This window comes from Armigeres subalbatus, chromosome 2 (assembly GCF_024139115.2).
Source record: "Armigeres subalbatus isolate Guangzhou_Male chromosome 2, GZ_Asu_2, whole genome shotgun sequence".
Classification (NCBI taxonomy): domain Eukaryota; kingdom Metazoa; phylum Arthropoda; class Insecta; order Diptera; family Culicidae; genus Armigeres; species Armigeres subalbatus.
This window is the reverse complement of record NC_085140.1, coordinates 324,674,755-324,698,975: the sequence shown is the minus strand read 5'-3', so window position 1 is coordinate 324,698,975 and position 24,221 is coordinate 324,674,755. Positions and strand designations below refer to the sequence as shown.

The window sequence follows — 24,221 nt, the reverse complement described above, 5'->3', positions numbered from 1 at the left end:
AAAATTGGGGTTAGGCTTAGTTTTTTATGCAGATTCAGAATATGTAAAAACATGTATACCCCTAAACAACCCAATTCTCCAAATGAGACTCTGACTCTGCCCTAAACAACCCAATTTGGCGTGTATGGACAATGCTGCAGGGGCTCACTGAAAATTCAAATTTTCTGGCCGCCCGCCAGTTCGTTAGCCGCCCGCTTGCGAGAGAGTTAAATTTTTCCACCCGGTGTCCGTTTTTGCGTCGTTCTGGTGCTCTTTCGTCGCTTCATTTCGCTTTGTGACGGGCAGCGGGCAGGTAGCAAGCCGACTTTGAGCTGTAGTGCGGTAGCAAAATCGGATTCGCGTTCCTTTAAATGGCGGTCTTTTGAATATTATCGCAGTGCAGTGAGCTTTGCTGGAGAAAATATCGCCTCTGCCATCGTCGAAAGTCGCAAAAACGAGTGGGAAAGTGGTTCTACTGTTGTGAATTTGTGGTGTCGTTTGTTTTGCGGTGCGAAATAGCATCGGCAGATTATTTTTTCTCTGGACGGTGAAAAAAAGAAGTGAATTCGGGTCGCTTGGGTTCATAATTTCCGCCTTCCGTTAACGGTAAAAGGACTTTTTGGTAAAAAGTGTCCGCGTTCGAGTGATATTTTTCGTTGTTTTATCAAGAACCGGCGGAGAGGACTACTTGCTTCAAGAATGACCGATATCCGGGTAAGTGGCATAGTTCTTTTTTCCATGAGAATATTGCAAAAAGTGTAGGCTGCTGCCAGGAGCCCTCAGTCGTGCATGCTGCGGGGGTTGACGGTTACCGGCAGACGTTGAGAACGGTTGCGCGGGGGTTTGAAAACCAAGCGCTAGCACTGTCGGGTACGATGTGCCATAGGCGCATTTAAGGGGTTCGAAAGGAGGTACAATGTAAACAGCGTTTTCAAAACAATATTCTATTCTATTTTATTTTAATAAGTAAAACGGGTTTGACGAGGATTAATAAGTTTATTTATTTATTGAGCTGAAACTACAAAAATAAGAACTGACAACAAATTAAAATAATAGAAGTTCGTGCCGTGGCATATGACAAGGTTTCGTTCTAGTTGTAACAGTCATCGATACGACAATCAAACCTCAAGTGACCATTTCTCCCCTCTGGAAACCCCTCGAGTTCACGGCACTTCACATTTTGTCCAGGTTTGATTTTTCCCCAGAGATTTTTTTTTGCTATATCGACTCGTGCGGGTGTCCGTCGACCGCTGCGTAGATTGTGGGTACCTGTAACAAGTAAAACACAACAGTTGAAATTCAATAGATGAAATAGCTCTATAAAGGGCAATAAAGTCAACAAACCAAATTTCCTTTGCTCCCGACCATTAATCCACGAAACATTTTGCTCACAGTTAATTGTTAATAATAATTCTCCTTAACCTGATACAAAGATGTAAACTAACAGCCTATCGTAGAAATAAACATAATAATTGTGAAAGCGGTGGAAGCGCTTATGTACCTTCATTCTACGTTTTCTCATAAACATGTTGATGTTCATTTTCACTCTCATCAACTTCTGGTCACCGTTTTCAGGGTTAACTACTTTCGGCTTTTCGACGTCTTCAGGTGGGGACGACCTCTTTGCAAACTTTTCCTCTTTCCTGATTGTTTCTGCTCTTCATCCTATAGTCGTGCCTTTACAGTGTCTGTTTCAGTTGATCATCTCCTACGTTCTCCGTAACGATAGTAACGACATCATATAACGATGGTAATGATATAAACAGCTGACTCACAGCATCCAATTCCTTAACAAGGATCTTCGAATATAGGTTTACGTTGCAAAATCCTTGTCAGGGATCTTCGAATACGTTGCAAAATCCTTCACAAACGTATTCCCCAGGGAACTCGTGATTAAACTCCTATATGTTGACGAAGCCTCATTGTCTCAAGGCGAACTTCTGGCAGCTCCGGAAAATCTCCTAGCACAAGTTTATTGTTCCGTAGAAGGTAAGGAAACGAAACCTTTAAAATTTTGCCACGAAATACATGATTTGGCAAGTATTCTGCTCATGTAGCAAGCAGAGTGTGCTGGGACTGTAAACGGTAAGATCTACCTCAAGGAGTGTCTATAGAAGCGTTTGTTTCCTCTGTTGAAGCAACACGAGGTCATACGATTTTCTGATCGGATCTAGCTTTGTGCCACTATTCAAATGTTGTCCTGGAGTGATACAAAACCAAGTGCCTTCAGCAAAGGAGTAACAATATCACCGTAACCGATGAAGGTCTACACATAGTTCATGAATGAACCGAAACCAAAAGAAGAGCAAACGACTCCAGACACTAGAAGGAAGACACCTGTATCAACGAAATCAGATTCAGAGGAGGGATAACGAAAACGAATCAAGAAAACGCCATCGTACGATGGAACAGTCCTGAACAACTCACGAAAAGAGAACGAGCAGAAACAATGGAAAAAGAGACTGCAAGAGGCAAAAATGCATCAAACAACAATGTCGCACTCGACAGTTTACCACGCCATTCAAGAGGCTTTTCAACGACGGGCGAGAGAAAAAGTAAAAGAAGTGAGCAAAAAAATTCTTAGTTTCATAAAAATTAACAAACAACTAAACAACAACAAACAACTATGACTAGGGGAAAGTGGGGCAAGATGGCCAACTTAAACATTGACGTATGTAAAACAGCGAAATCATACCTAATGCTATAGATTTTTCCATAAGCCATCAATTTCAAGTGTAATCTATCATGGTATTATGATAAAACATTAAAACAAAGATTGAATATTTTATTTATTTTATTTGAAAAATTGTATTTTTGTATGGCATATATATATATTTGATTATGGGGCAATATGGTCAACTTATAGGGGCAAGATGGCCATATTTTTATATTACAATAATAAAACGCTTGGACTCTCATTTTACATTTAAGATATCGATTTACATAACATGGCAAAGAAAAACAAAGTTCATCGCTCCCAAACGTAAATGAATCATTATTTTATACAAATGCATTCGGCGAAATAAAACTCAACAAAACTGATAATGTTTCAATTCAATGTATTTCAATTTATATGAAATGATTTCAGTTATTAACAACGGAAGTACAATAAAAACAATATAAAATAAACATTTTACCATACTTATTAATTATATGATGAAAATTAAACTGGTAATGATAACTGTTGTTCCATCACGGAACTGTACATTCAGGGCAATGATCTCCGCGACATTGATGGAACCACGCGCCACATGTCATACATTTGGTCCAGTCTTCTCCGTTGTTGGACTTAGTGAAACAACAACCACAGACGTCGCACAACGAATCATTGATGTTCTCTTGATTTTGTTTATTTCGTCGGAATTTTCGCTTCTTAGGGATTTCGGTATGTATCTTAGACAATCGTTTCTTCGTTTTTTCTACCTGCTGAATATCCTTGTTAGCTTGCGAAGCCTTAAGAACCTCGCGATATGAATCAGATGTTAGCTCAGTAGCCTTCTGCTTTTGTCTTGCTTTTTTCTTCTCCATAGCGGGTTGTCGTATTTTTGTTTTAGGTAACGGTAAAATCTGGCTTAACTTTTCAAAAGGTCCTAAGTAACATTTTTTTTCATTATTTAATTTGAATATTGCAATCAACATATTTCATGTTAATCTGTTGATTGCAATATTCAAATTAAATCATGAAAAAAATGTTACTTAGGACCTTTTAAAAAGTTAAGCGAGAAATCATCTCCGGCGAAACAACAAATGGGACCTGTAGCTGTGATTTTTCCTTTTTATTTGAAAAGCTACTGCCTTCCATTGGGTCATATGTTGAAGCTGAAACATATTCCGATTTGATAGCATTAATCGGCCCCAAGTTGAGTTCATTGTTGCTCTGAAATGTACTTTGATAGATCGTGGGGCGTATCAGATCAACATCTTTAAACCCGCGGAAAGAAGCTTCATTATCGATGGTTCCATTTTCGTCGCATCATATATCGATAGGGACGTCGGTCACGTTTGCAGGTGCAAAGTCATTGTCGGTAAAGATGTATTTGTTATGCGGAACTATCCCAGCTTTGCGAAACCCATTCGAAGCTACCGAAACAGTAGCTGTTTGCATGAATGCGGTTCCCAGCAACGCGCTGATTTCATTTATTGTAACCACTTTTCCAGGATTTCCTTTCAAATAGGATTCAATGGCTTTAGAAAATTGGGTTTTGAAAGCTCCCATGAAACTTATATCGAGAGGCTGTATTTGTGACCGCAATGGGGAGGGATACTCATCACTGTCACATTACTTGCTCTTGCTTTTTCGATGAAAGTTAAATTTTTCGTATGGGACACATGACCGTCGAGTATCAACAACAGAGGATGATCCGACGTGGGCCTTGCAAATTTCAAGAAATGGTCAAACCATATATTGAAATCCTCGATCGTCATCCACCCGGAAGCATTGCAACTGAAGATAGTGTCTGTATGAGCCCCCTTTTTGAGGTTTTCCGTCATTCTCATTCGAGGAAAAATTAACATAGACGGAACAAAGTGCCCTGCGGCAGACATACACAGGCAAGCTGTTGACAACAGACCTCTTTCTGCTGATGATATACATCCTTCTTGCCTCTTACCTCTCAATGCCAGGATCTTAGAACGTTTTGTTTGTATGTACCTAGAATTAAATACTGATGGTTTTTTAATCCAATCCAATTTAATCCAAAAATTTAATATTACTTACCGTTAGAACGGATGTTTCGTCCACATTGTATATTTGGCTGGGACTGAAGTACCCGGACACTAAGACTTTTCCCAGTTTGTTGAAGTAATCCATCACGACTGGCTTATTGAAAGCTTGTGCTCGCGCTGCAGATGTTGCTTCTGGAGAGCGTAATGCTAGTTCTGGATGAAGCGCTCGGAATCCGTATAACCAGTCTAAGCCAGCTATCTTACTTTGGTGATTAAACCGGTGCTTAATCTTGTTTTGAGCAGCAAGCTGATACGCCAGACTGCGAACATCGCGAGGTGTAACACCGTAAAAACACTCCTCCATGTTCAATATGTGGTCCACAAGCTCCTTCTCCTGCTGCTCATTGAAAACGTTGTTGAATCGACCCAAATTCTGAATCGATAGCTGCTCGCTTTCCGACATCTGCAAATATCTCCTCAACGTTTGGCGGGGAACGGCATAATCCATTGCCGCTCTATTGACAGATGAACCTTCTGACTGCACCGCTTTGATGGCCGCAAACAAGTTTACCTGGGACCATTTTTTCCGGTCGGAAATCCTTTTATATTCCCGCACATTTCGATCACTTTTTCGCAAACTACTTGTAAACAAAACTTTTGACAACTGTCTCGGTTTATTTTTAGGTTATGTTAACTTTTGAACATGGCGATACTACCCCGGGAAAATATGATCAAATTACCCCTTATCGATGAGCAAGATTAAATTATTTTTTTTAATTCCTTTGAATCAGTAAAATTCGCAATATTAATTCTAAATTCTTAGAAAATAACCGTATTATTGATCGAGACTATTGAAAAGTGTGGTTAATTGAACCATAGCATTCCAAACCTTATTTCGTGCGCTTCGGATATTATAGTGTACCAAGTACTTTGGACGGGTCGCAATAATGTTATTAATTTGCGTAATAAGAGCGTGATCTTTATCATTAAACAATTAAAATAAGTTTATTGGATTGTGTTTATTGCATTTTGATTTTTCCTTTAGTCGATTTATATCTAGTCTGGACCATAGAGCACGTGCTCATCTTGCCCCATATGGCGATCTTACTCCACTTTCCCCTATTGCAGTGGCGCCGGGAGTGGGTGGGACAGGTAGGACATGTCCTACGCATGATTTTTTCTGGGTGGGACAGTCAAAGCATTGTCCTACCCATGATTATGGTAAGAACATATGAAGTCATTCGATGGTAAGAAATTTTGTGTTAGCAGAAGGTTATTTTAAAGTTTAACAGAGTCCAAACAATAATCATAGATGTTTTTGGGATTTTTGACTAATTGTCTTTTGACTGATTTTTTATTATGACTGATTGTTCTTTAGGACTTCAGGCACTTTATAATCCTTAAAGCGCTCATAGATGTCTAAACTAAACTTCTTAGACTATAAACGTTTCACGGAGGTAAAATAGAAGTTGTAGAAATCTGCGAATATTTTTTTAGAAGTTATGATAAAGCACGATTATTAGAAGCCCACGGAAAAACTTTTCTTCAAACCTTAATAGATCTATTGAAATTTGAGAAACCAGAAACATACCGAAGTCCGCTCTAAATCTGATCCATTAGGGATTCCGAGCTCCCAAAACAGATTCTTTGGCAATCATGCGATTTTTGGTTGTTTGATTTGTATCGCTAGATCCATAACATTTTCTATAATAAGAAATCCTAGCAGTTAGCAATAATTAATTATTACATTGAGTATTTTTTTCAAATTTCTGTGACCCCTGACTTCTTTTTGAAGCTTGTAAGGAGATATTCGATAATCGATAATGGAAAAGCAATATTTGTCCCAAAAATTGAGGAGATTTTCTCAAATTATATAAATATTTTGGACGTAAGAACTTTTCAAGTCCGGATTATTTTTAAAATTGATTAAATGGCAAACAAAACTTTCCCATAGCGAAATGGATTTCATATCAACATGGAAAATTTATGCTTTAGTGATAGTATTAAGTATAGTTAGAATGTGCATCGATTTCTCATTACAAGAATTGTTGCCCAATTCGTAGACAAGCTCAGTGGTCTAGTGGCTATCATTTCTGCCTATAAGCAGGAGATCATGGGTTCCATCACAGCCTTTACCTTTTCCTATTCTGTTTGTCGTAGTTCTTTTTGTGTTTAACGATTTACCAAAACTATTCCTACCGTTATACCACACAAACTGTTCCATAACCTTCCGTGGCACCGATGAGAAGACGTAGCTCCTTTCTAAGTATAGATGTCCCAATTAATAATTCTTTTCCCTCCACCATTCACAAGAACGTGACCAGGACAGATCTCGACTGTGCCTTGCTTCCATCTTAGAGATAGTGATTAGTCTAAAATCATTATTTGTGTAAACAGATGGAAGTGATGCTACTTCCATACAATAGTCTACCCAAGTAACATTTTTAATTTAATAACGATCTTCAAAACCATAATTTGCTTTCCATGACTTTCATAAAACCAAAATGTTACTGGAATAGGTTTGTAATACCTGCGAATTTATATGAATCGCTTAATGTTACTGCTAATGCCAGACTGTAGCCCAAATCGGAATTTTCCATTTGTCCTACCCACGACTCAGAACGTGGATGCGCCTCTGATGCAATGCAACGTGCAAAGCGTTTCGAAACACAACCAGGGATTACATATATAAATCTGGCAATCAGTTCGTATACTGCGGCCTTACTCTCACAAATATGAACCAATGCAGAAGTCGAAAACTCAAAAAATACAACATCAGTGGGTACAAGAACAAACTACCAAAGACACGACACGGTTTCCAAAAGATTTTCATACCTACGACTAGCGGCGGAAGTCAATGCCGTCTACGTTCTGCTTCTTAAACTTAATAACGGAAGCGCTACTACCACTCAAACAAATATAAACCACCATAGACCTAACATTAGCCTTCAGCAATCTGTTAATGGATCAGCTATCTGATTACACCACACAGCACACGAAACAACATGATACATGATGAACGTGACCTGGCGAAAGGATTTATGAATCTTTACCTTAGACCAAACGAAATTTATTAGAACTACTAAGAAAACAGTTACTTCCCTTTAACCAACAATGACATCATAAATCAACATAAAAGGGACGTCATCCTCAGTCGAAAAAGATCGTCGGCCCCAGTCATTGATCTTATCACGTACGACATACTGACATCTCTGAAACCTCGATGAAAGTCATACTAATCGACCTGAACAGCTATTGTAGACGAGGAAGCCTCTTGGACCACCTAAAGAAAATCCGGATCATTGCAGTACCAAAGCCCAGCAGGATAACACCTCAGCATCTGAAAATCGACCGATATCGTCGTTACCAACTCTGATAAAAGTCATCCACAAGGCAGTATTATATGAATCACATTAGTTCATTGACAGCATGGATTTGTTAACGAAGCGATCCTTTGGTATACGGGCATGCAACGAGCACGAACATTTATATTATCCAAACACACAAAAGAACCGGACTCACATCATAAGAGTGTTTCTAGACTTTAGTAACGATTTCAATGCTGTCTGCACTGATAAACTAGAACAAATCTCGCTTAACTTTTCAAAAGGTTCTAAGTAACATTTTTTTCATGAATTAATTTGAATAGCGCAATCACCAGACCAATATGAAAGCTTTTGATTGCACTACTCAAATTAATTCATGAAAAAATGTTACTTGTGACCTTTTGAAAAGTTGAGCGAGAAATCATAAGTCAAGGTGCCTCAAGAATACATCCGTTGGATCAAAATAACAGTAAGCAACGGTTTACTGCAGGCGTATATCAACAAATTTGAGGATAAGGCTCAAAAATTGAAGCTGGAAATCAACCCGGGCAAATCCAAGGTGATTCTCTTCAAAGCGGTCAACCTAAGATTAAGTCGGTTCAAAGACAGTCGAGAATGTTCTTAGCTACACGCTCTTAGTAGTATACCTAGACCGTACCAATAGCTTCGGAACCCACATACGAGAACTCCGTTACAAAATACAGGACCGTTTCAATATTCTGAAAATACTTCCAGTACCAACAAATCGCTTTTGCAAATACCTGCTCGAAATACGATTTTGACGGTAGTTTTTATTCGAATCAAATAATATGAATACTTTTGAAGACGTACGTTTTTCTTTTGCTAAAGAAAGTCAAAAAACCATTTAAAAATTGCAATGGACGGCATGCAAATCTGTCAACAAAACTTATTTATAAAATTTATTGTATTTTTCACAAATGATTAGATTCGCTCGACGAAATTCAAGAGTTGTTAAATTTGTCTTGAACGGAATTTTTGACAACCTTTTTGCCTTTCTCGTACAACAAAGTTGTACCAAAAGGCTATTATTTCACTCCGAAAACGAACTTTTTATTGAAGCCTCGGAGACCCATAGGGTTATATAATATATGTATACCATTCGACTCAGCTGAACTAGCTGAGCAAATGTCTTTTTTTTTTCTTCCTAAGCAATGAAGCAATGGAGGGGGAATCTGCTCAACTGACATCCTGGGTTGTCCAGGAAGTGCGGGGGTTTTTTTTGGGCGTAGAACCACTGCGTCCATTGAGTTGAACTGTGCGGGGTTAGGGACCACCTCCAACAGCAAACGAGGGAGGCAGGACTACATCCCCGACCCGCTAAACCGTTTTCATTGCCGCCAAGCCCATCGTCCCTTCGGTACAACCAGAAAGTAATGCTTCGAAGAGGGCCAGTGCTCAACGCACAATCAAGGTTAGCTGCGTGTCCTTACAGCACCGAACATCGTGACTCGCTTTTTTAGAAGAACACCATGGTATCGTGCCAGCGCATTGCCGGCTTCCAATGTGGCCTTACCACGCCATATGTCCTCGGAAGGTGGGAAAGATCGTCTTCGCGTCTGCTACCCTTTGCGCGATTGGTATCAAGAATGATGATGCCGCGTGCACCCCAAATTGACCTCTCTGCGATAGGGTCTATTCGCCAACACACAGAGGGACTGGCCGACGGGATGCCTACGCCTGCCCCAGCCTTGACGAGGACCCTTTTCCGTCCTCGGGCTCGAAACCCGCCCGGTTGACCGACGCCGCAAAAGCGACGATACCGTGTTGGTTTTCGCGCGGCCACTTTTTCGGTAAAAGGATCGAGTTCGACCACAGGGCATGACCACCGGTATGAGCCATGAAGCCGACTCCGATTCCTTGGACCACCTCTCATTTGCCCCTGAACTAGCCATTCTTGAGTCCACGCGCCACCTTCTGTGTAGCTCCGAGACGATTTGGACGATAGCCGATAAAACGGCGTTCCAGCCAACTTCATCTTTACACATCCTCCGAACTAGGTTGTCCGGGGTAGTGTCCAGACCACATGTGGCAAGCATGTGGTCATGCATTGCGCGAAAACGTGAGCACACGAACAACACGTGTTCCTCCGTTTCCTCTAAACCTGCGCACACCAAACACTCGGGCGAGGCCGAGCAAGCCAGCTGCGTTACCTGCACTGTGATTTTGCAGCACGCTTAAACGCCGGGCACTTCCGTGCTTGCTGTTCACAGCTTTGCTGGAACAAATCAAACAATTGGGAGGGTTCGTGCAGCATTGTGCCTTATGTCCTTCCAATCCGCAGCGTCGGCAGAGATTGCTTCTGTCAGGGCCTTTGCAGTCCCATTGCTTGTGCCCCGGTTCCAGGCACTTGAAGCAAACTTCGGGTTGCTCGTATATGCCCACAGGGCACACCGACCATCCCACCTTGACACTCCCTAACTTGACTACCTTGGAGGCGTCCGCTGCAGATAGCCGAACCAATGCTACCTGCGTCCCTGCCGGACCTTTCCGTAGCCGAACGGCTGCGGTGGGCGTCTCCACTTCACACTGTCGCCGCAGTGCCGTGACGAGCTCTTCGACTTCGGTGATCTCGTCCAGGTCTTCAACCCTTAGATTCACCTCCATCGTGAGTGCCCTCACCTTGACCGTCTCGCCTAGGACTTCCTCCGCCAACTTCTTGTAGGCGGCGCCCTTTTGCGAGACGCCCCGCTTCAGCTCGAGGATCATCTCGCCCATCCGGGTACGTCTTATTCGACGTACGTCGGCACCGAGTTCACCGAGCTTGACGTCACTCTTCATCGCCTTCAAGACGTCCGAGTACTTAGCTTCGTCCTTCTTGATGACTAGGGCATCGCGCCTGGAGCGATTGGCGCCTACCCTAGACTTCTTGCTACCCTCATTCGCCTGGACCTTCGTTTCGGCCCTTGAACTGCAAATGTCTGTCTGTCTGTGTGTATGTGTGTAAGTGTGTGCACAAAAACTAGAAAACAACATTAGACAACTTTTCATATAGGGGAAGGTGGGTAGACTTGATCCCCGGGAGACTTGATCACCCCCTGTTTTATCGAGAACTAAAGTAGTTTTGTTCTAGCGTATTTTTTAGTATAGATCCTCTAGACAAATGACCTTTATGTAGTGAGTTATTTTCTGGATTGACAACCTTATTTATTCTGCCACGCAAAATTTGAACAACTTTTCATATAAATGACCAAAGTCTTTCGTTTTTTCACAGCAACAAGCCATAAATATGCTTATTGATCTGTACTGATGAAAATGTCAACATTCCATCAAAGTTTTTGGATAATTGGATTTGAAGTTATTGCCTTAATATGGGGACACTTGATCCCCCGTGAGTCACCCATACAAAAATTTGGCGAAAAAATTCAAAAAAAAATAAAAACTGTTCTAAGGCAACTAATTTTTTGTAGATTTGATGGATTTGATGAAGGTTTGGCAGGAAAAAATATTTATTGCGTAGATCTTATAGAAGTGGATCAAGTCTCCCCAAATTTTAAAATTGCATGTGCTGTTGAATTCAATAGCAAAAATCGTTCATGTATACGCACAGCAATTCGATAATTCTGCGTATTTTGAAGGGAAAATATTAAAAAAATCTGATGGCACCTTTCTAATTTTATCATAGCAAATTTTTGGAGAGGGATCAATTTCCTCCAAATATATTCAAATTTGATTTTGACAGCACTCCAAATAATCGATTGTGTGTCAATAACAACAATAATTTACAGACTGTCACATATCAGTAAAGTTAAATTATATATTTCTTAGAGAGTCTGTGTGGAAACTGCGTATGTTTATTCATTTTTGGTTGTGATATATCGGAAATCAGAAAAGGGGATCAAGTCTACCCAGTCTCTCCTACTAGTAATCCTTCACCGATTTTATCGTAACAAGTTTCATTCGACAGGAGACAACGCCTAGTTGATCACTATTGAACGGTCGACCGATGTGTTTCAAAATTATGAAGGAAATGGTATATCGACCTTTATTAGCGCCATATAAAATTGGCGTCCAGGCTAATTTCGGGAAAGGCAGTATCACCACTCGGTGATTTAATACTATCGACAGACATATGATTTCTGTACAGTGATACACGTACCATGTTGTACGCGTACAGCAGCAGGATGACACACATATATTTTTACATGACCTGTAAATGTATTATTAAAATGTAAATAGGTACGTAGATTTTTGTTGTTGTTGAAAACACACAAAATCCCTATTTACGTCCAAAAAAATCCCTATAAAACGCCTGAGGGTTCGATTTCCGCTCCAATCGTGGAAACTCTTCGATATGCAAAATTTTCTTAACTATAGTTAATATAGACTATAATCTACCAGGCATTGTCCGTTGTCTTACAAAATATGTAAGTGTTCAGTCTGAACAATCATTGTGAATTTTTCATTCTTCGGATTTTGAAGGCATTTTCCTGACTTTGTAGATTTGTAGATCTTTGCAGATTTAAGGATACTCTAAAAGGATTTCTTACATTTTCTGATATCTCATTTTCTTCGATTCTAGAGCTTCGATTGGATCATTGTCATGATCTTAACTTTACAGAATATCTTCAGACACGTTTAACTCCGTAATTGATACAAATTCTCAATATTCCCACATTCTTTAAACCCTCCCGGGTAATCAAATACTTCAGATTTCTTGGATTCCTGCGTTATTTAGAGTTTGACAAATTATTTCAACTTTTGTTGATTTTTCAGTACATATACGGAAATGGCCTAGGTTCTCAAAATTATGTAAACCTCCATTTTCCAAGTTCAGTAGACCCTCTAGAGTGTCCACGATTTCTTTTTTCTGATTGTTTTTCGGATCTGGCAATTTTTTTAAATCCAATTTCTGACGAATTCAATAGCTTATCCAGAAGTTACAGATCCATCATGTGGTAATGCGGGACATTTTCCGGGCAATTCGGATCAAGCAGGCTGAATCCGGGTCTGTAGTGCATAATCCGAGACGTCTGGACACTTTATGTTAAAATTAGTAAAAGGATTGATGGAGATATCTATGCTGTTAAGTATTACTTACACAAATAAATCTTCTAATATCTTTTTGATCAATAATCAAATATGAAACACTTGAGAAGTGTTCATGTAGGCGATGAAATATTCATTTAATTGTTGGGAAATAATTAGATCAAATATAAATAGAAAATATGTTGACGTTTCCTTTTTGTAAGAAATAATTACAAGAAACTAAGAAAAAAGAGCAGCGTTCCAAACTTGTCTGAAACTCAGAATTCAAAAAAGCTGATATGTAATGGCAAAAGAAAATGATTTAAGGTCATCAAGTATAACCAGGACAAACAGTTACAATATTTTTATAAATATATGCCTACTGAGGGGGGGCCCTCCTTAGCCGTGTGGTAAGATGCACGACTACAAAGCAAGACCATGCTGAGGGTGGCTGGGTTCGATTCCCGGTGCCGGTCTAGACAATTTTCGGATTGGAAATTGTCTCGACTTCCCTGGGCATAAAAGTATCATCGTGTTAGCCTCATGATATACGAATGCAGAAATGGTAACTTGGCTTAGAAACCTCGCAGTTAATAACTGTGGAAGTGCTTAATGAACACTAAGCTGCGAGGCGGCAATGTCCCAGTGGGGATGTAATGCCAATGAAGAAGAGAGAGAAGTATATGCCTACTGAATAAATAATTTGCTAAATTTAGTGAAATGATGTGACATATTAATTTGTAAAATAAGTAGTTTGAATTAAAATAGAATAGGGGAAATGCACCGGTTTTGGCCAACTTAGTGCCTAATTTGGCCAACCCTGGAAAATACACATTTTTCCAAAATAATCCATCAGTTGAAAGCAGCGTTGAACCGTAAGGGATTTATCTTTTGTTTGAACTAATAAAACCCTCGCGAATTGCTTTATTTTCGGAGTTATTCGTAAAATTGGCCAAATTAGGTACAGTTCCCCTATACAAATATATCGCCGACGAACACGTTGATTGGTCGTTTTCATATTCCAACAAGAAAAAAAAAACATTTTTCTTATTATGTTCTAACGTCAATGATGGGTAGTGACCGCAACCAGATGGCGCCATTGTATGCGTTACTAGCATTGCTGGCATTCAAATTTGCTATGCGCTGTACCTGTAACGTTGTATACAACGGGCGCAGAGCAGGGTACGTATCAGCGTAGAATCATCATTCACTCAGGAAAATCGGCACATACTTTATGGCAAAAATCCATGTATTTTGAAATATGCATATCATGTGTCGGCACATACTTATTTGCATACACATTCACACATGAATACTATGGCCCACATGGAAAGTATGTGTGAACACACATGCAATGAATGTGGGCGCATTGAATATATGTGTCGAAAATATGAAATCCATTTCGCTACCCCCATTGCAAAAATTCATGTGTTTACTCATGAATATAATGCGGAGTTTTTTGTTAGTGTTGCTTGGGTAATACCACCGTGATTCTGGGTGACAGATATATGATTTTATGCTGTACAGTAGGGTGGCTCAAATTAGTATGGGAAAAACTTTGTTCAACTTTTTTGAATATCTTAATAAACGTAATAAACTCTAATCTTCTCGCGGTTTTCAGCATAACATTCTGTATTTTATTTTACAAGAACTGATGAGTATCATGGTTCTTGATCGAAAATTGTGCTGTCCAACTGCAAATCACTGTTTTTGGATGTTTCTGCATACATTTTTTCATATAAACTTCCTACGAGTTTAGCACTGCCCAAACGTTGACCGATTTGGCTGAAATTTTGTCCAGAGCATCAGGGCATCAAATAGAACCGAATAAGAGGGCGGCCCATCAAAAATTTTTAAAAAGTGTTTTTTGAGCCACCCTACTGTACAGTGATTTTTGCATCATATATCTGTCACAAGTATAAAAGTTGGATGTTTATTTATAGATTACCTTGATTCATAAGCACGTAGTCGATTGAAAATAATTGGACTGAATGTAAACATCGAAGCACCAGCTGATCAGCTGGAGAGCTGAGAAAAATGAAAAAATATGTAAACATGAAGGGGCTTGTGGAAACTGTCACGATCTTCAAGAGAAATGCGCACGGTAGCCAACAGCGAAATCTGAGTACGACGAAATTTATTTCATAAGAGTCTAAATGGTGAAAAAATCGTCATACGCCATCTTTTTGCCTTTCTCGTATACAAAGTATACGTAAAGGCTATAGGATCACTCCAAAACCGAACTTTTGATAGAAGGCTCGGAGACCCATAGTGTTATATACCAATCGACTCAGCTAGACGAATTGAGGTGATGTCTGTATGTGTGTGTGTGTGTAAATAAAAAAAAACTTTTTCAAGTATTGCAGCAATGCATTCAAATGACCGCAAATGCATATGAATTGATTGAAAAAGTAAAATCTATCCCCTTAAAGTGCTATTTCGACCTCTCTTATGTATTTTTCTTATTTTTTAATGCGCGGGAAAGGCACCACCAACGCTAGGTGGATTGATCTGGGTTTTTTTCTCACGAATAACCGAACTTTATGAAAAAAATAAAGTTCTTTGTTTTTTTCCCTTCCCCATATGATTTTGCTGGCGTAAAAAAAATGTGCACCAAATTTCGAGTTCAAGGAAACAAATGGTAATTATAAATTCTATATTCATAAATTATAATTTTTTGAAATAATTATGATTTGGGACACGGACAGCCTCGTATAACGTAGATAAGCCACAGCACAGGGACATATTGACCCATCTTCTATCCCTTACAACTACCACTGGCTTATGTTGCAATGTCTCTTTTAGATAAAAAAACATGTTCTAATGAATATTAATTTATTTGATTCTATCGAAGCCATCTATATACAATGTTCACTTCTTTGCACGAATCTATCCTTCTCATTATATTTATCTGATACCCATCAGCTGACTGCAGCTGAAGGAATTTAACGACAAAAGTAATCCCACTCCGCCATTTTCGTACTGCTGCTGTTATGAACAAACATGCTTCATGTTCAATTTTTGCCATTCTCAATCCTCGTTCTCACAGCAACATAGCCTTTCGTTCGACTACTACCTTCATATCATAGTAGAAGAAAAAACGCAACGAAGCTTGCGAGTAGTTTATTTTGCTTTCCATCTTTGCTTCTGTGCTGGTTGTTCCCGCCATAACCCAAACACCATCATTACCCGGACCTTACCCTGTGTTAAACTGTCGAGCTTTGTTGGATGGAGTTGATTGCAACGTTCGTTTCATTCGCCCATGTCGATGATTGTTTCATTTCGGCTTCAACGCTCTTCTCGCCTGGACCCTGGACGGCGAGGTAGCTTGATTTGTGTGCAGGTACTAGTGTGGCTAGATTTTCAGAAACGTTTATATGGAAAGAAAATGTTTATCACACAGGATTCTGATTCTATACCATTTTTTTTGCTCTTATTTCTATTGTGTGACTTTAATTTGCCATCAAAATCTTTGCAAAATGTTTCAAAACCCAAAATGATTCAAAGAAAAACACACATGGTAATTAATGCTATGGGATGATCCCTAATTGGGAAATCATCTTCTATGGCAAAGTAAAACTTATTTTATGGGAGATGAAACTTATAATTTTTAATCATTTGGAAAACATTTTAACTTTTTTGCCAAATTTATGCTTTAAGAAAATGAAACAATGAATTTCTTATGGAAGGATTTTAGAGTTCGCTGGTTTTATAATAAAACCCTGATTAATCCACCTAGCGTTGATGGTGCCTTTCTCGTGCATTATAAAAATAGTATTTTGGCCATTACTCTTGAGCCCATAGTCCGATCTGGCCAATTTTCAATAGGAAACAATGAGAGAGTACACCCAGGTTTTTTTTTACACGGTTGGAATTCATTAATTTCTCGGTTAACCTGAACTTTCACAGCTTTGTAAATACCCCCTGAATTTTCTTTGATTTTTTGTGAATTTTTTCGTGGGGTTAACTCATTGCTTCATTGACGCTGAAGGTCTTAAACGACCAAAACCAAACCGTGTAAAAAAAAACCTGGGTGTATTCTGCGTCGAATACAACTTGTTGCGAGTAAATCGGTTAAGGATAAGTACCTGAAAAATGAGTGACACTTTTTACTCATTTTTTCTATAAAATAAAGTGGTATTTTGGCCATAACTTCCGAGCCCATAGTCCGATTTGACCAATTTTCAATAGGAAACAATGGTAGAGTATCCTGCGTCGAATGCAACTTGTTGCGAGTAAATCGGTTAAGGATAAGTACCTGAAAAATGAGTGACATTTTTTTTGGGTGGGTGCGCACAGACACACACACATACACACACACAGACATCACCTCAATTCGTCGAACTGAGTCGATTGGTATATAACACTATGGGTCTCCGGGCCTCCTATAAAAAGTTCATTTTTGGAGCGAACATATAGCCTTTACGTATACTTAGTATACGAGAAAGGCAAAAATGATTTAATTAACTAGAATATAATGCCCCCAGGTCCCCTATGCTCGTTTTTCGCGTGGAAGAGCATCAAAGTCTAGAATGTGACTGTTAGGGGTGATCGGGGCAATATGGGCCACCAAAGGAAATCGTTCCGAAAAGCGCTAAAATGCTCAGAAAATCATCATTCAAATGTAGTTGACTTATACAAGGGAGTGTTACCTTTTATATTATATCGACAAATTATGAAAAATGAGTTGGAAATTTTTTAAATGCACTTTTGAAAATGTATTGATTTTAATGTGTTTTCGCTGAGTTCAATTGGTCAATGGTCATTTTTTCTGTTCCGATCGCAGTAATGCGGTATTGTAATTTATCCGTAATGAATTTAACATAGACGACAATATTCTTGTATTCGGCAACTGAAATTTGATCTTGTTCGCATATTAAGGCCTAATATCTTGCTCTGTACAGGTATGTCCATATTGCTCCATAGAGAGTGGTTTTGGAAAAAAAAAAGTTTTATGATAAATTCAGATTTGAATCTTTACAAACATGTGTGCACAATATTCAATTATAATAGATCGTTTGATTGTGATGCAGTTTTGACCAGTATTTTAATCAGTTTCGTGTCAAACTTTTTTTCACATCATGGTGTACATCATCGACAGGCATGTCCCAAAAAAGTCCGTTCGATCTGACTCTGGGATCCCGTGGAATGCTCTCCTGTCGCTGAAAAGGTGCAAGAAAGCTGCACTCAGAAGTTACACGAAACACCTTCCGTTGCCACTCAAATTCCACTAGTCAGACTCAACAACGAGTATAAGCGGATCAGTCGTTATCATTTCCCACGCAACCAAAGAGGGATACAGCGACGACTATGATCTCACCCTAAGTCCTTTTGGAGCTACGTAAATGAACAGCGCAAAGAGATTTATATCAAATTATTATTATTACGTCAAATCAGAGACTAACCCGCAGGCAAGCTGGCGGCCATTACCGCTCGCGGAAAACTGGATAGGAATTTTTAGTGTTCCACATGAGTCAGAGCTTAGGGTGGCGATCTTGCCCCATTTTCCCCTATGTGTAATTTCATCATTTTTGCTTGATTTCTAATGTTACAAAAAGCTAACTCTCCGTTTCTTCTTTTCATTGCAGGCAGCGCTCGCTGCTCAGCAGAATGGCTCTGGCGGCGCAGCAACGTCCAGCCCCAAGATCGGCGGCAAGTCGATCGAGAAAATCTACCAGAAAAAGTCCCAACTGGAGCATATTCTGCTGCGTCCCGACACCTACATCGGTTCGGTCGAGCAGCTCAAGGAAACAATGTGGATCTACGATACGGAGGTGAACAAGATGGTCCAGCGCGAGATTACCTTCGTGCCGGGTTTGTACAAGATTTTCGACGAAATCCTGGTCAACGCAGCCGACAACAAGCAGCGCGATGCCAAGATGAGTGCCATCAAAATCGACATCAACCAGGAAACGAACACGGTTTCGATCTGGAACAACGGCCAAGGCATCCCGGTGGTGATGCACAAGGATGAAAAAATGTTCGTGCCGACGATGATCTTCGGGCACTTGTTGACTTCATCCAACTACAACGATGAGGAGGAAAAGGTCACCGGCGGTAGGAACGGCTACGGAGCCAAACTGTGTAACATTTTCAGTACCAAGTTCACCGTCGAAACGGCCACCAAACAGTACAAGAAGTGCTTCAAGCAAACCTGGGGCGACAACATGAGCAAGGCGTCTGAGCCCAAGATCAAGGAAGACTACAGCGGCGATGACTATACCAAGATTACCTTCTCGCCAGATTTGAAGAAATTCAAGATGGAGAAGCTGGACAATGACATTGTAGGGTTGATGTCACGACGAGCGTTCGATGTGGCTGCCTCCACAAGAGGAGTGGCGGTTTACCTCAACGGCAAAAAGCTAGCGATCAAAAACTTCAAAGACTACATTGATCTTTACATTAAAGATGTACAGGACGATATTGGATCGCAGGTGAAAATAGTATACGAGAGCTGCAATGAACGGTGGGAGGTGGCCGTGGCACCTTCTGACCGAGGATTCCAGCAGGTCTCGTTCGTCAATTCCATTGCAACGACAAAGGGAGGTCGCCATGTTGACTACGTCACCGATATGATCGTGAAGCAACTGATTGAAGTGCTGAAGAAGAAGAACAAGGGTGGAGTCAATATCAAACCATTCCAAGTGAAGAATCACATTTGGGTATTCATCAACTGTTTGATTGTTAATCCGACATTCGATTCGCAAACCAAGGAAAACATGACACTGCAGGCAAAGAGCTTCGGCTCTAAGTGTACCTTGTCGGATAAGTTTGTCACCGCGGCATCCAAAATTGGTATTGTGGAATCGGTGCTGCAGTGGGCCAAGTTCAAGGCCCAAACCGAGCTCAACAAAGCGTCCGGTTCGAAGAAGTCCAAGGTTAAGGGAGTTCCGAAGCTGGAGGATGCTAACGACGCCGGAACGAAAAATTCCTTAAATTGCACACTGATTTTGACAGAGGGAGACTCAGCCAAGACGTTGGCCGTGTCCGGATTGGGAGTTGTTGGACGTGATACGTACGGCGTGTTCCCGTTGCGTGGTAAATTGCTGAACGTGCGCGAAGCCACCCACAAGCAAATTCTTGAGAACGCAGAAATCAACAATCTCATCAAAATTATTGGCTTACAGTATAAGAAAAAATACCTTGCGATGGATGATCTCAAAACGCTTCGTTATGGCAAACTCATGATCATGACTGATCAAGATCAGGATGGGTCTCATATCAAAGGTTTGCTAATTAATTTCCTTCACACGAATTGGCCTGAATTGCTTCGCTTACCTTTCCTGGAGGAGTTTATCACTCCTATCGTGAAAGCGTCAAAGAAAAACGGCGAGGAACTTTCCTTCTTCTCGTTGCCTGAATTCGAAGAATGGAAAACCGAAACGGCAAATTCCCACACCTACAACATCAAGTACTATAAGGGTTTGGGTACTTCAACCTCCAAGGAGGCTAAGGAATATTTCCAGAACATGGAACGTCATCGTATCTTATTCAAGTACGACAACGTGCAGGATGATGAAGCCATCACGATGGCGTTTGCGAAAAAATGCATCGAACAGCGGAAGGAATGGCTCACCAACCACATGGAGGAGAATCGTCATCGCAAATTAGTCGGACTTCCGGAAAAGTATCTCTACACGAAAACAACCAAAGCCATTTCATACAAGGAGTTTATCAATCTTGAGTTGGTACTTTTCTCTAATTCCGATAACACGCGTTCCATTCCGTGTATGGTGGACGGTCTCAAACCTGGTCAGCGAAAGGTCATGTATACTTGCTTCAAACGTAATGATAAGCGTGAAGTTAAGGTAGCCCAACTGGCTGGCTCCGTTGCGGAACAATCGGCATACCATCACGGTGAAACGTCACTGTGCGGAACCATTGTAAATTTAGCTCAAAATTATGTTGGTAGTAACAACATAAATTTACTGTACCCGGGAGGTCAGTTCGGTACACGTCTTTGCGGCGGCAAAGACAGTGCCAGCCCTCGTTATATTTTCACCATGATGTCTGCTTTGACTCGAATGATCTTCCACCCGTTGGACGATCCCTTGTTGGAGTACCAGTTTGAGGACAACCAAAAGATTGAACCGGTCTGGTATATTCCTATCATCCCGATGATATTGATCAACGGAACAGAAGGTATCGGAACTGGTTGGTCAACGAAGATTCCGAATCACAATCCACGGGACGTCATTGCTAATCTACGCCGTATGTTAAACGGAGAAGAACCAAAGGTTCTCCATCCTTGGTATAAAAATTTCCGTGGGCAAATCGAATCTATCGGTCACCAAAAGTATCTCAGCATAGGTAACGTTGCTTTGTTGGATAATCAGAAAATCGAAATCTCCGAACTACCAATCGGCACCTGGACACAGAACTACAAAGAAAACACTCTGGAGCCACTGGTGAACGGAAATGACAAGACAAAGGCTATTGTTTCCGATTACAAAGAGTACAACACGGATACCACCGTTCGGTTTGTAGTTTCGTTCCTTCCGGGTGAGTTTGATCGTATCCTAGCCGAGGAAGGCGGTTTCCATCGGGTGTTCAAACTGACCAGTTCTTTGTGGACGACCACAATGCATGCTTTCGACGATAAGAATTATCTGAGGCGATACGATCATGCCAACGATATATTCAATGAGTTCTACAAACTGCGCCTCGAGTTCTATGGCAAACGCAAGGCATATCTTGAAGGGATGCTGCAAGCAGAAGCAGATCGTCTGACAGATCAAGCAAGATTCATTGTCGAAAAATGTGATCGCACGATTGTAGTTGAAAACAAAAAACGGAAGACGATGATTGATGAGCTGATTAAGCGAGGCTACCGTCCAGACCCGGTTAAGGAGTGGAAACGCAAACTCGCACTAGATCAGGAAGAAGAAGAGGGTGACGCTGAAGAGGAAGAAGAGGGTGAGGATGTAAAACCGGGAAAATCCTCTAAGAAACCGGTTGATCCAGAAAAGGCATTCCAAAGGTTGACTGACGTGAAAAAATTCGATTATTTGTTGGGTATGTCTATGTGGATGCTCACGGAGGAACGCAAGAACGAACTGCTGAAACAACGCGATGCCAAGTTGTCAGAATTACACAGTTTACAGGCTAAAACTGTGGAAGTGCTCTGGGTCGATGATTTGGATACGTTGAGCAAGAAGTTAGACGAAGTGGAAGAAAAAGAGCGTTTGGATGAAATTTCAACGGAGAAGAAATTGAAATCCGCAGCGACAAAGGGAGCCCGCGGACTCATCAAGTCCAGCAAGAAATCTGCGATAGACGATACCAAACCAAGCGCAATGGGTGAATCTGTCGAATTCAAGGTCACAGAAGAGTTACTCAAAAAGCACGAGAAGCTGGCAGGCGGTTCAGCCAATCCAAGAGTAAAGAAGGAAAAGAAGGAACCTGGAGAAGGCGGAGAGGAGGTCGACGAATTCGATGCTCTCATCGATGGCAAGAAGCCCAGAGTTAAGAAGGAACCAAAAGAACCTAAAGAACCCAAACCTAAAAAAGAGAAGAAAGAGAAGGACGGGCTAAAACAGGCCAAATTGAACTTTGCCGGGGCCAAGGGAGCCGGAAAAGGAAGAGTAAGTACTCACAACATAAATTTGTCTATTTAAACCGCGAAGTAATTTGTTTCTGTTTACAGAAAAAGAAAGCCACTACTTCGGATGAAGAAGACAATTTCAACTCTGGTGCTAGCGGTGACGATTTTGGCGTAGAAGTAGCTGTCCCAACCCGCGAGAAGACCGAGAGGCGTGCTGCGTCAAAGGTGAGCGATCATACTTTGAATTCATAGATCTTGTTATATACGTAACTTTTAATAAAATATAATTGACTTTTTTGTACCTCACCAGAAAATCAACTATTCGTTCCTGGATGATGATGAAGAGGACAAGAACTTCGATAGATCGGACGATGAATTGTTCGATAACAATCCAGAAGCACGTTCCGGAGAACCACACGAAGCGGATGCACCAAAGAAGGTGATGAACGATGCCAGCGATATTGACGATGATGTTGTCGAGCTGGAAGATACTCCAGTGAAACCGAAGAAGGCTGCTCCCAAGAGGAAACTGGGCCCTAAGGCCGATGGTCCGGCGAAGCCCAAGGCACCAGCTGCCAAGCGTGGCCGTAAGAAGGACAGCGAAGGAACTAGCGAGGACGAAAAGCCCAAGAAGGTAAATTTTTGTAATACATGTCTTTTAATAATTAATGATTCATTCTTCAATTTCCCATTCACAGAAACCCAAGAAAAAGATCGTTGATAGTGCGTCGGAAAGCGATGAACCCATTTACGATGACGAAGAAGATTCGGACTTCGAGTAAGCATTCGTGTTTGCGCCGCCAGAAGGATGCTTCCTAGGGTAAGGATGAATGCTGTCTAAGTCGCAGCACTGTTTCTCATTGTCGGAACCTACTTGTCGAAGGACTCCCATCATTACTGGTCGAAATTCGTTCAGTTGTCCTGAAACGAACGGAAACTTGTCGTCTAGCAATTAAGAATATGCCGTTGTTTTTTTTACAAACATAACAAGCACATCTTGAAACCGAGTTATTGAGTTGAGTTTTCGAACAGAATATTTTCATTGTTTGAGGCATCGTTTCCCATTAGCATTTCACTTGGACCTGAATAACAGAAACCAGCTTTTTTAATGACACTATAGACGTAGTTTTAAAAAAATCATTAGCACAACAATGATTAGAACGGTAGAATCATATTTTGCACCCAAGCGTAAATGTTAAGCTAATTTATATATTGATTTATGTGAAACTTTTACGTTTTTTGATAAAAGATATTTCAGTAGTTGTGTATGTGTTTGTGAATTGCGTATTTAGCGCTCCTAGCTGGAGAAATAAGGAAAATATTTTTTGCGAGTACAAGCATTGAAATTTGTATGAAGCTAAGAATGATTCTGAAAATCGCAAGACAAGAGAAAGGAACATGAGTGGAATTTCTTCGCGTGTGGATGTGCGTGCGAATCGTCACTGTGAGGTTCTCCGATGTACGTGATTATTTTGTAGCTTTGCTGCGTTTATTCCCCAATTGTATTTTCATTACTATTATGTAATAAGAGCTGTAGATATTACCATGTAATAGAAAAAAATCACTGTTTGTTCATTCATATCACACTCCTTAAGAACTACAAGAAGTAACTTTTGTATCTATTCACCGCAACCGCGTTCATTGTGAACATTCCTCTAGTTTAACCATCTCTGGCATCAAATCATCTAAGCATACTGGATAGAGCCTTCGAATAAGCCAAA

General features: G+C 40.6%; 1 protein-coding gene across 1 annotated transcript; it reads left to right on the top strand.

The window, feature by feature from the left end:
- The first annotated feature begins 259 nt into the window (after window positions 1–259).
- Window positions 260–23,760, top strand: LOC134212714 (DNA topoisomerase 2). Its single transcript, XM_062690797.1, has 5 exons — window positions 260–693; window positions 18,545–22,540; window positions 22,603–22,725; window positions 22,811–23,134; window positions 23,199–23,760. Exons 1-5 carry the CDS (start codon window positions 679–681, stop codon window positions 23,280–23,282), a joined length of 4,542 nt encoding a protein of 1,513 aa, XP_062546781.1. The 5' UTR covers window positions 260–678; the 3' UTR covers window positions 23,283–23,760.
- The last annotated feature ends 461 nt before the right edge of the window (window positions 23,761–24,221 follow it).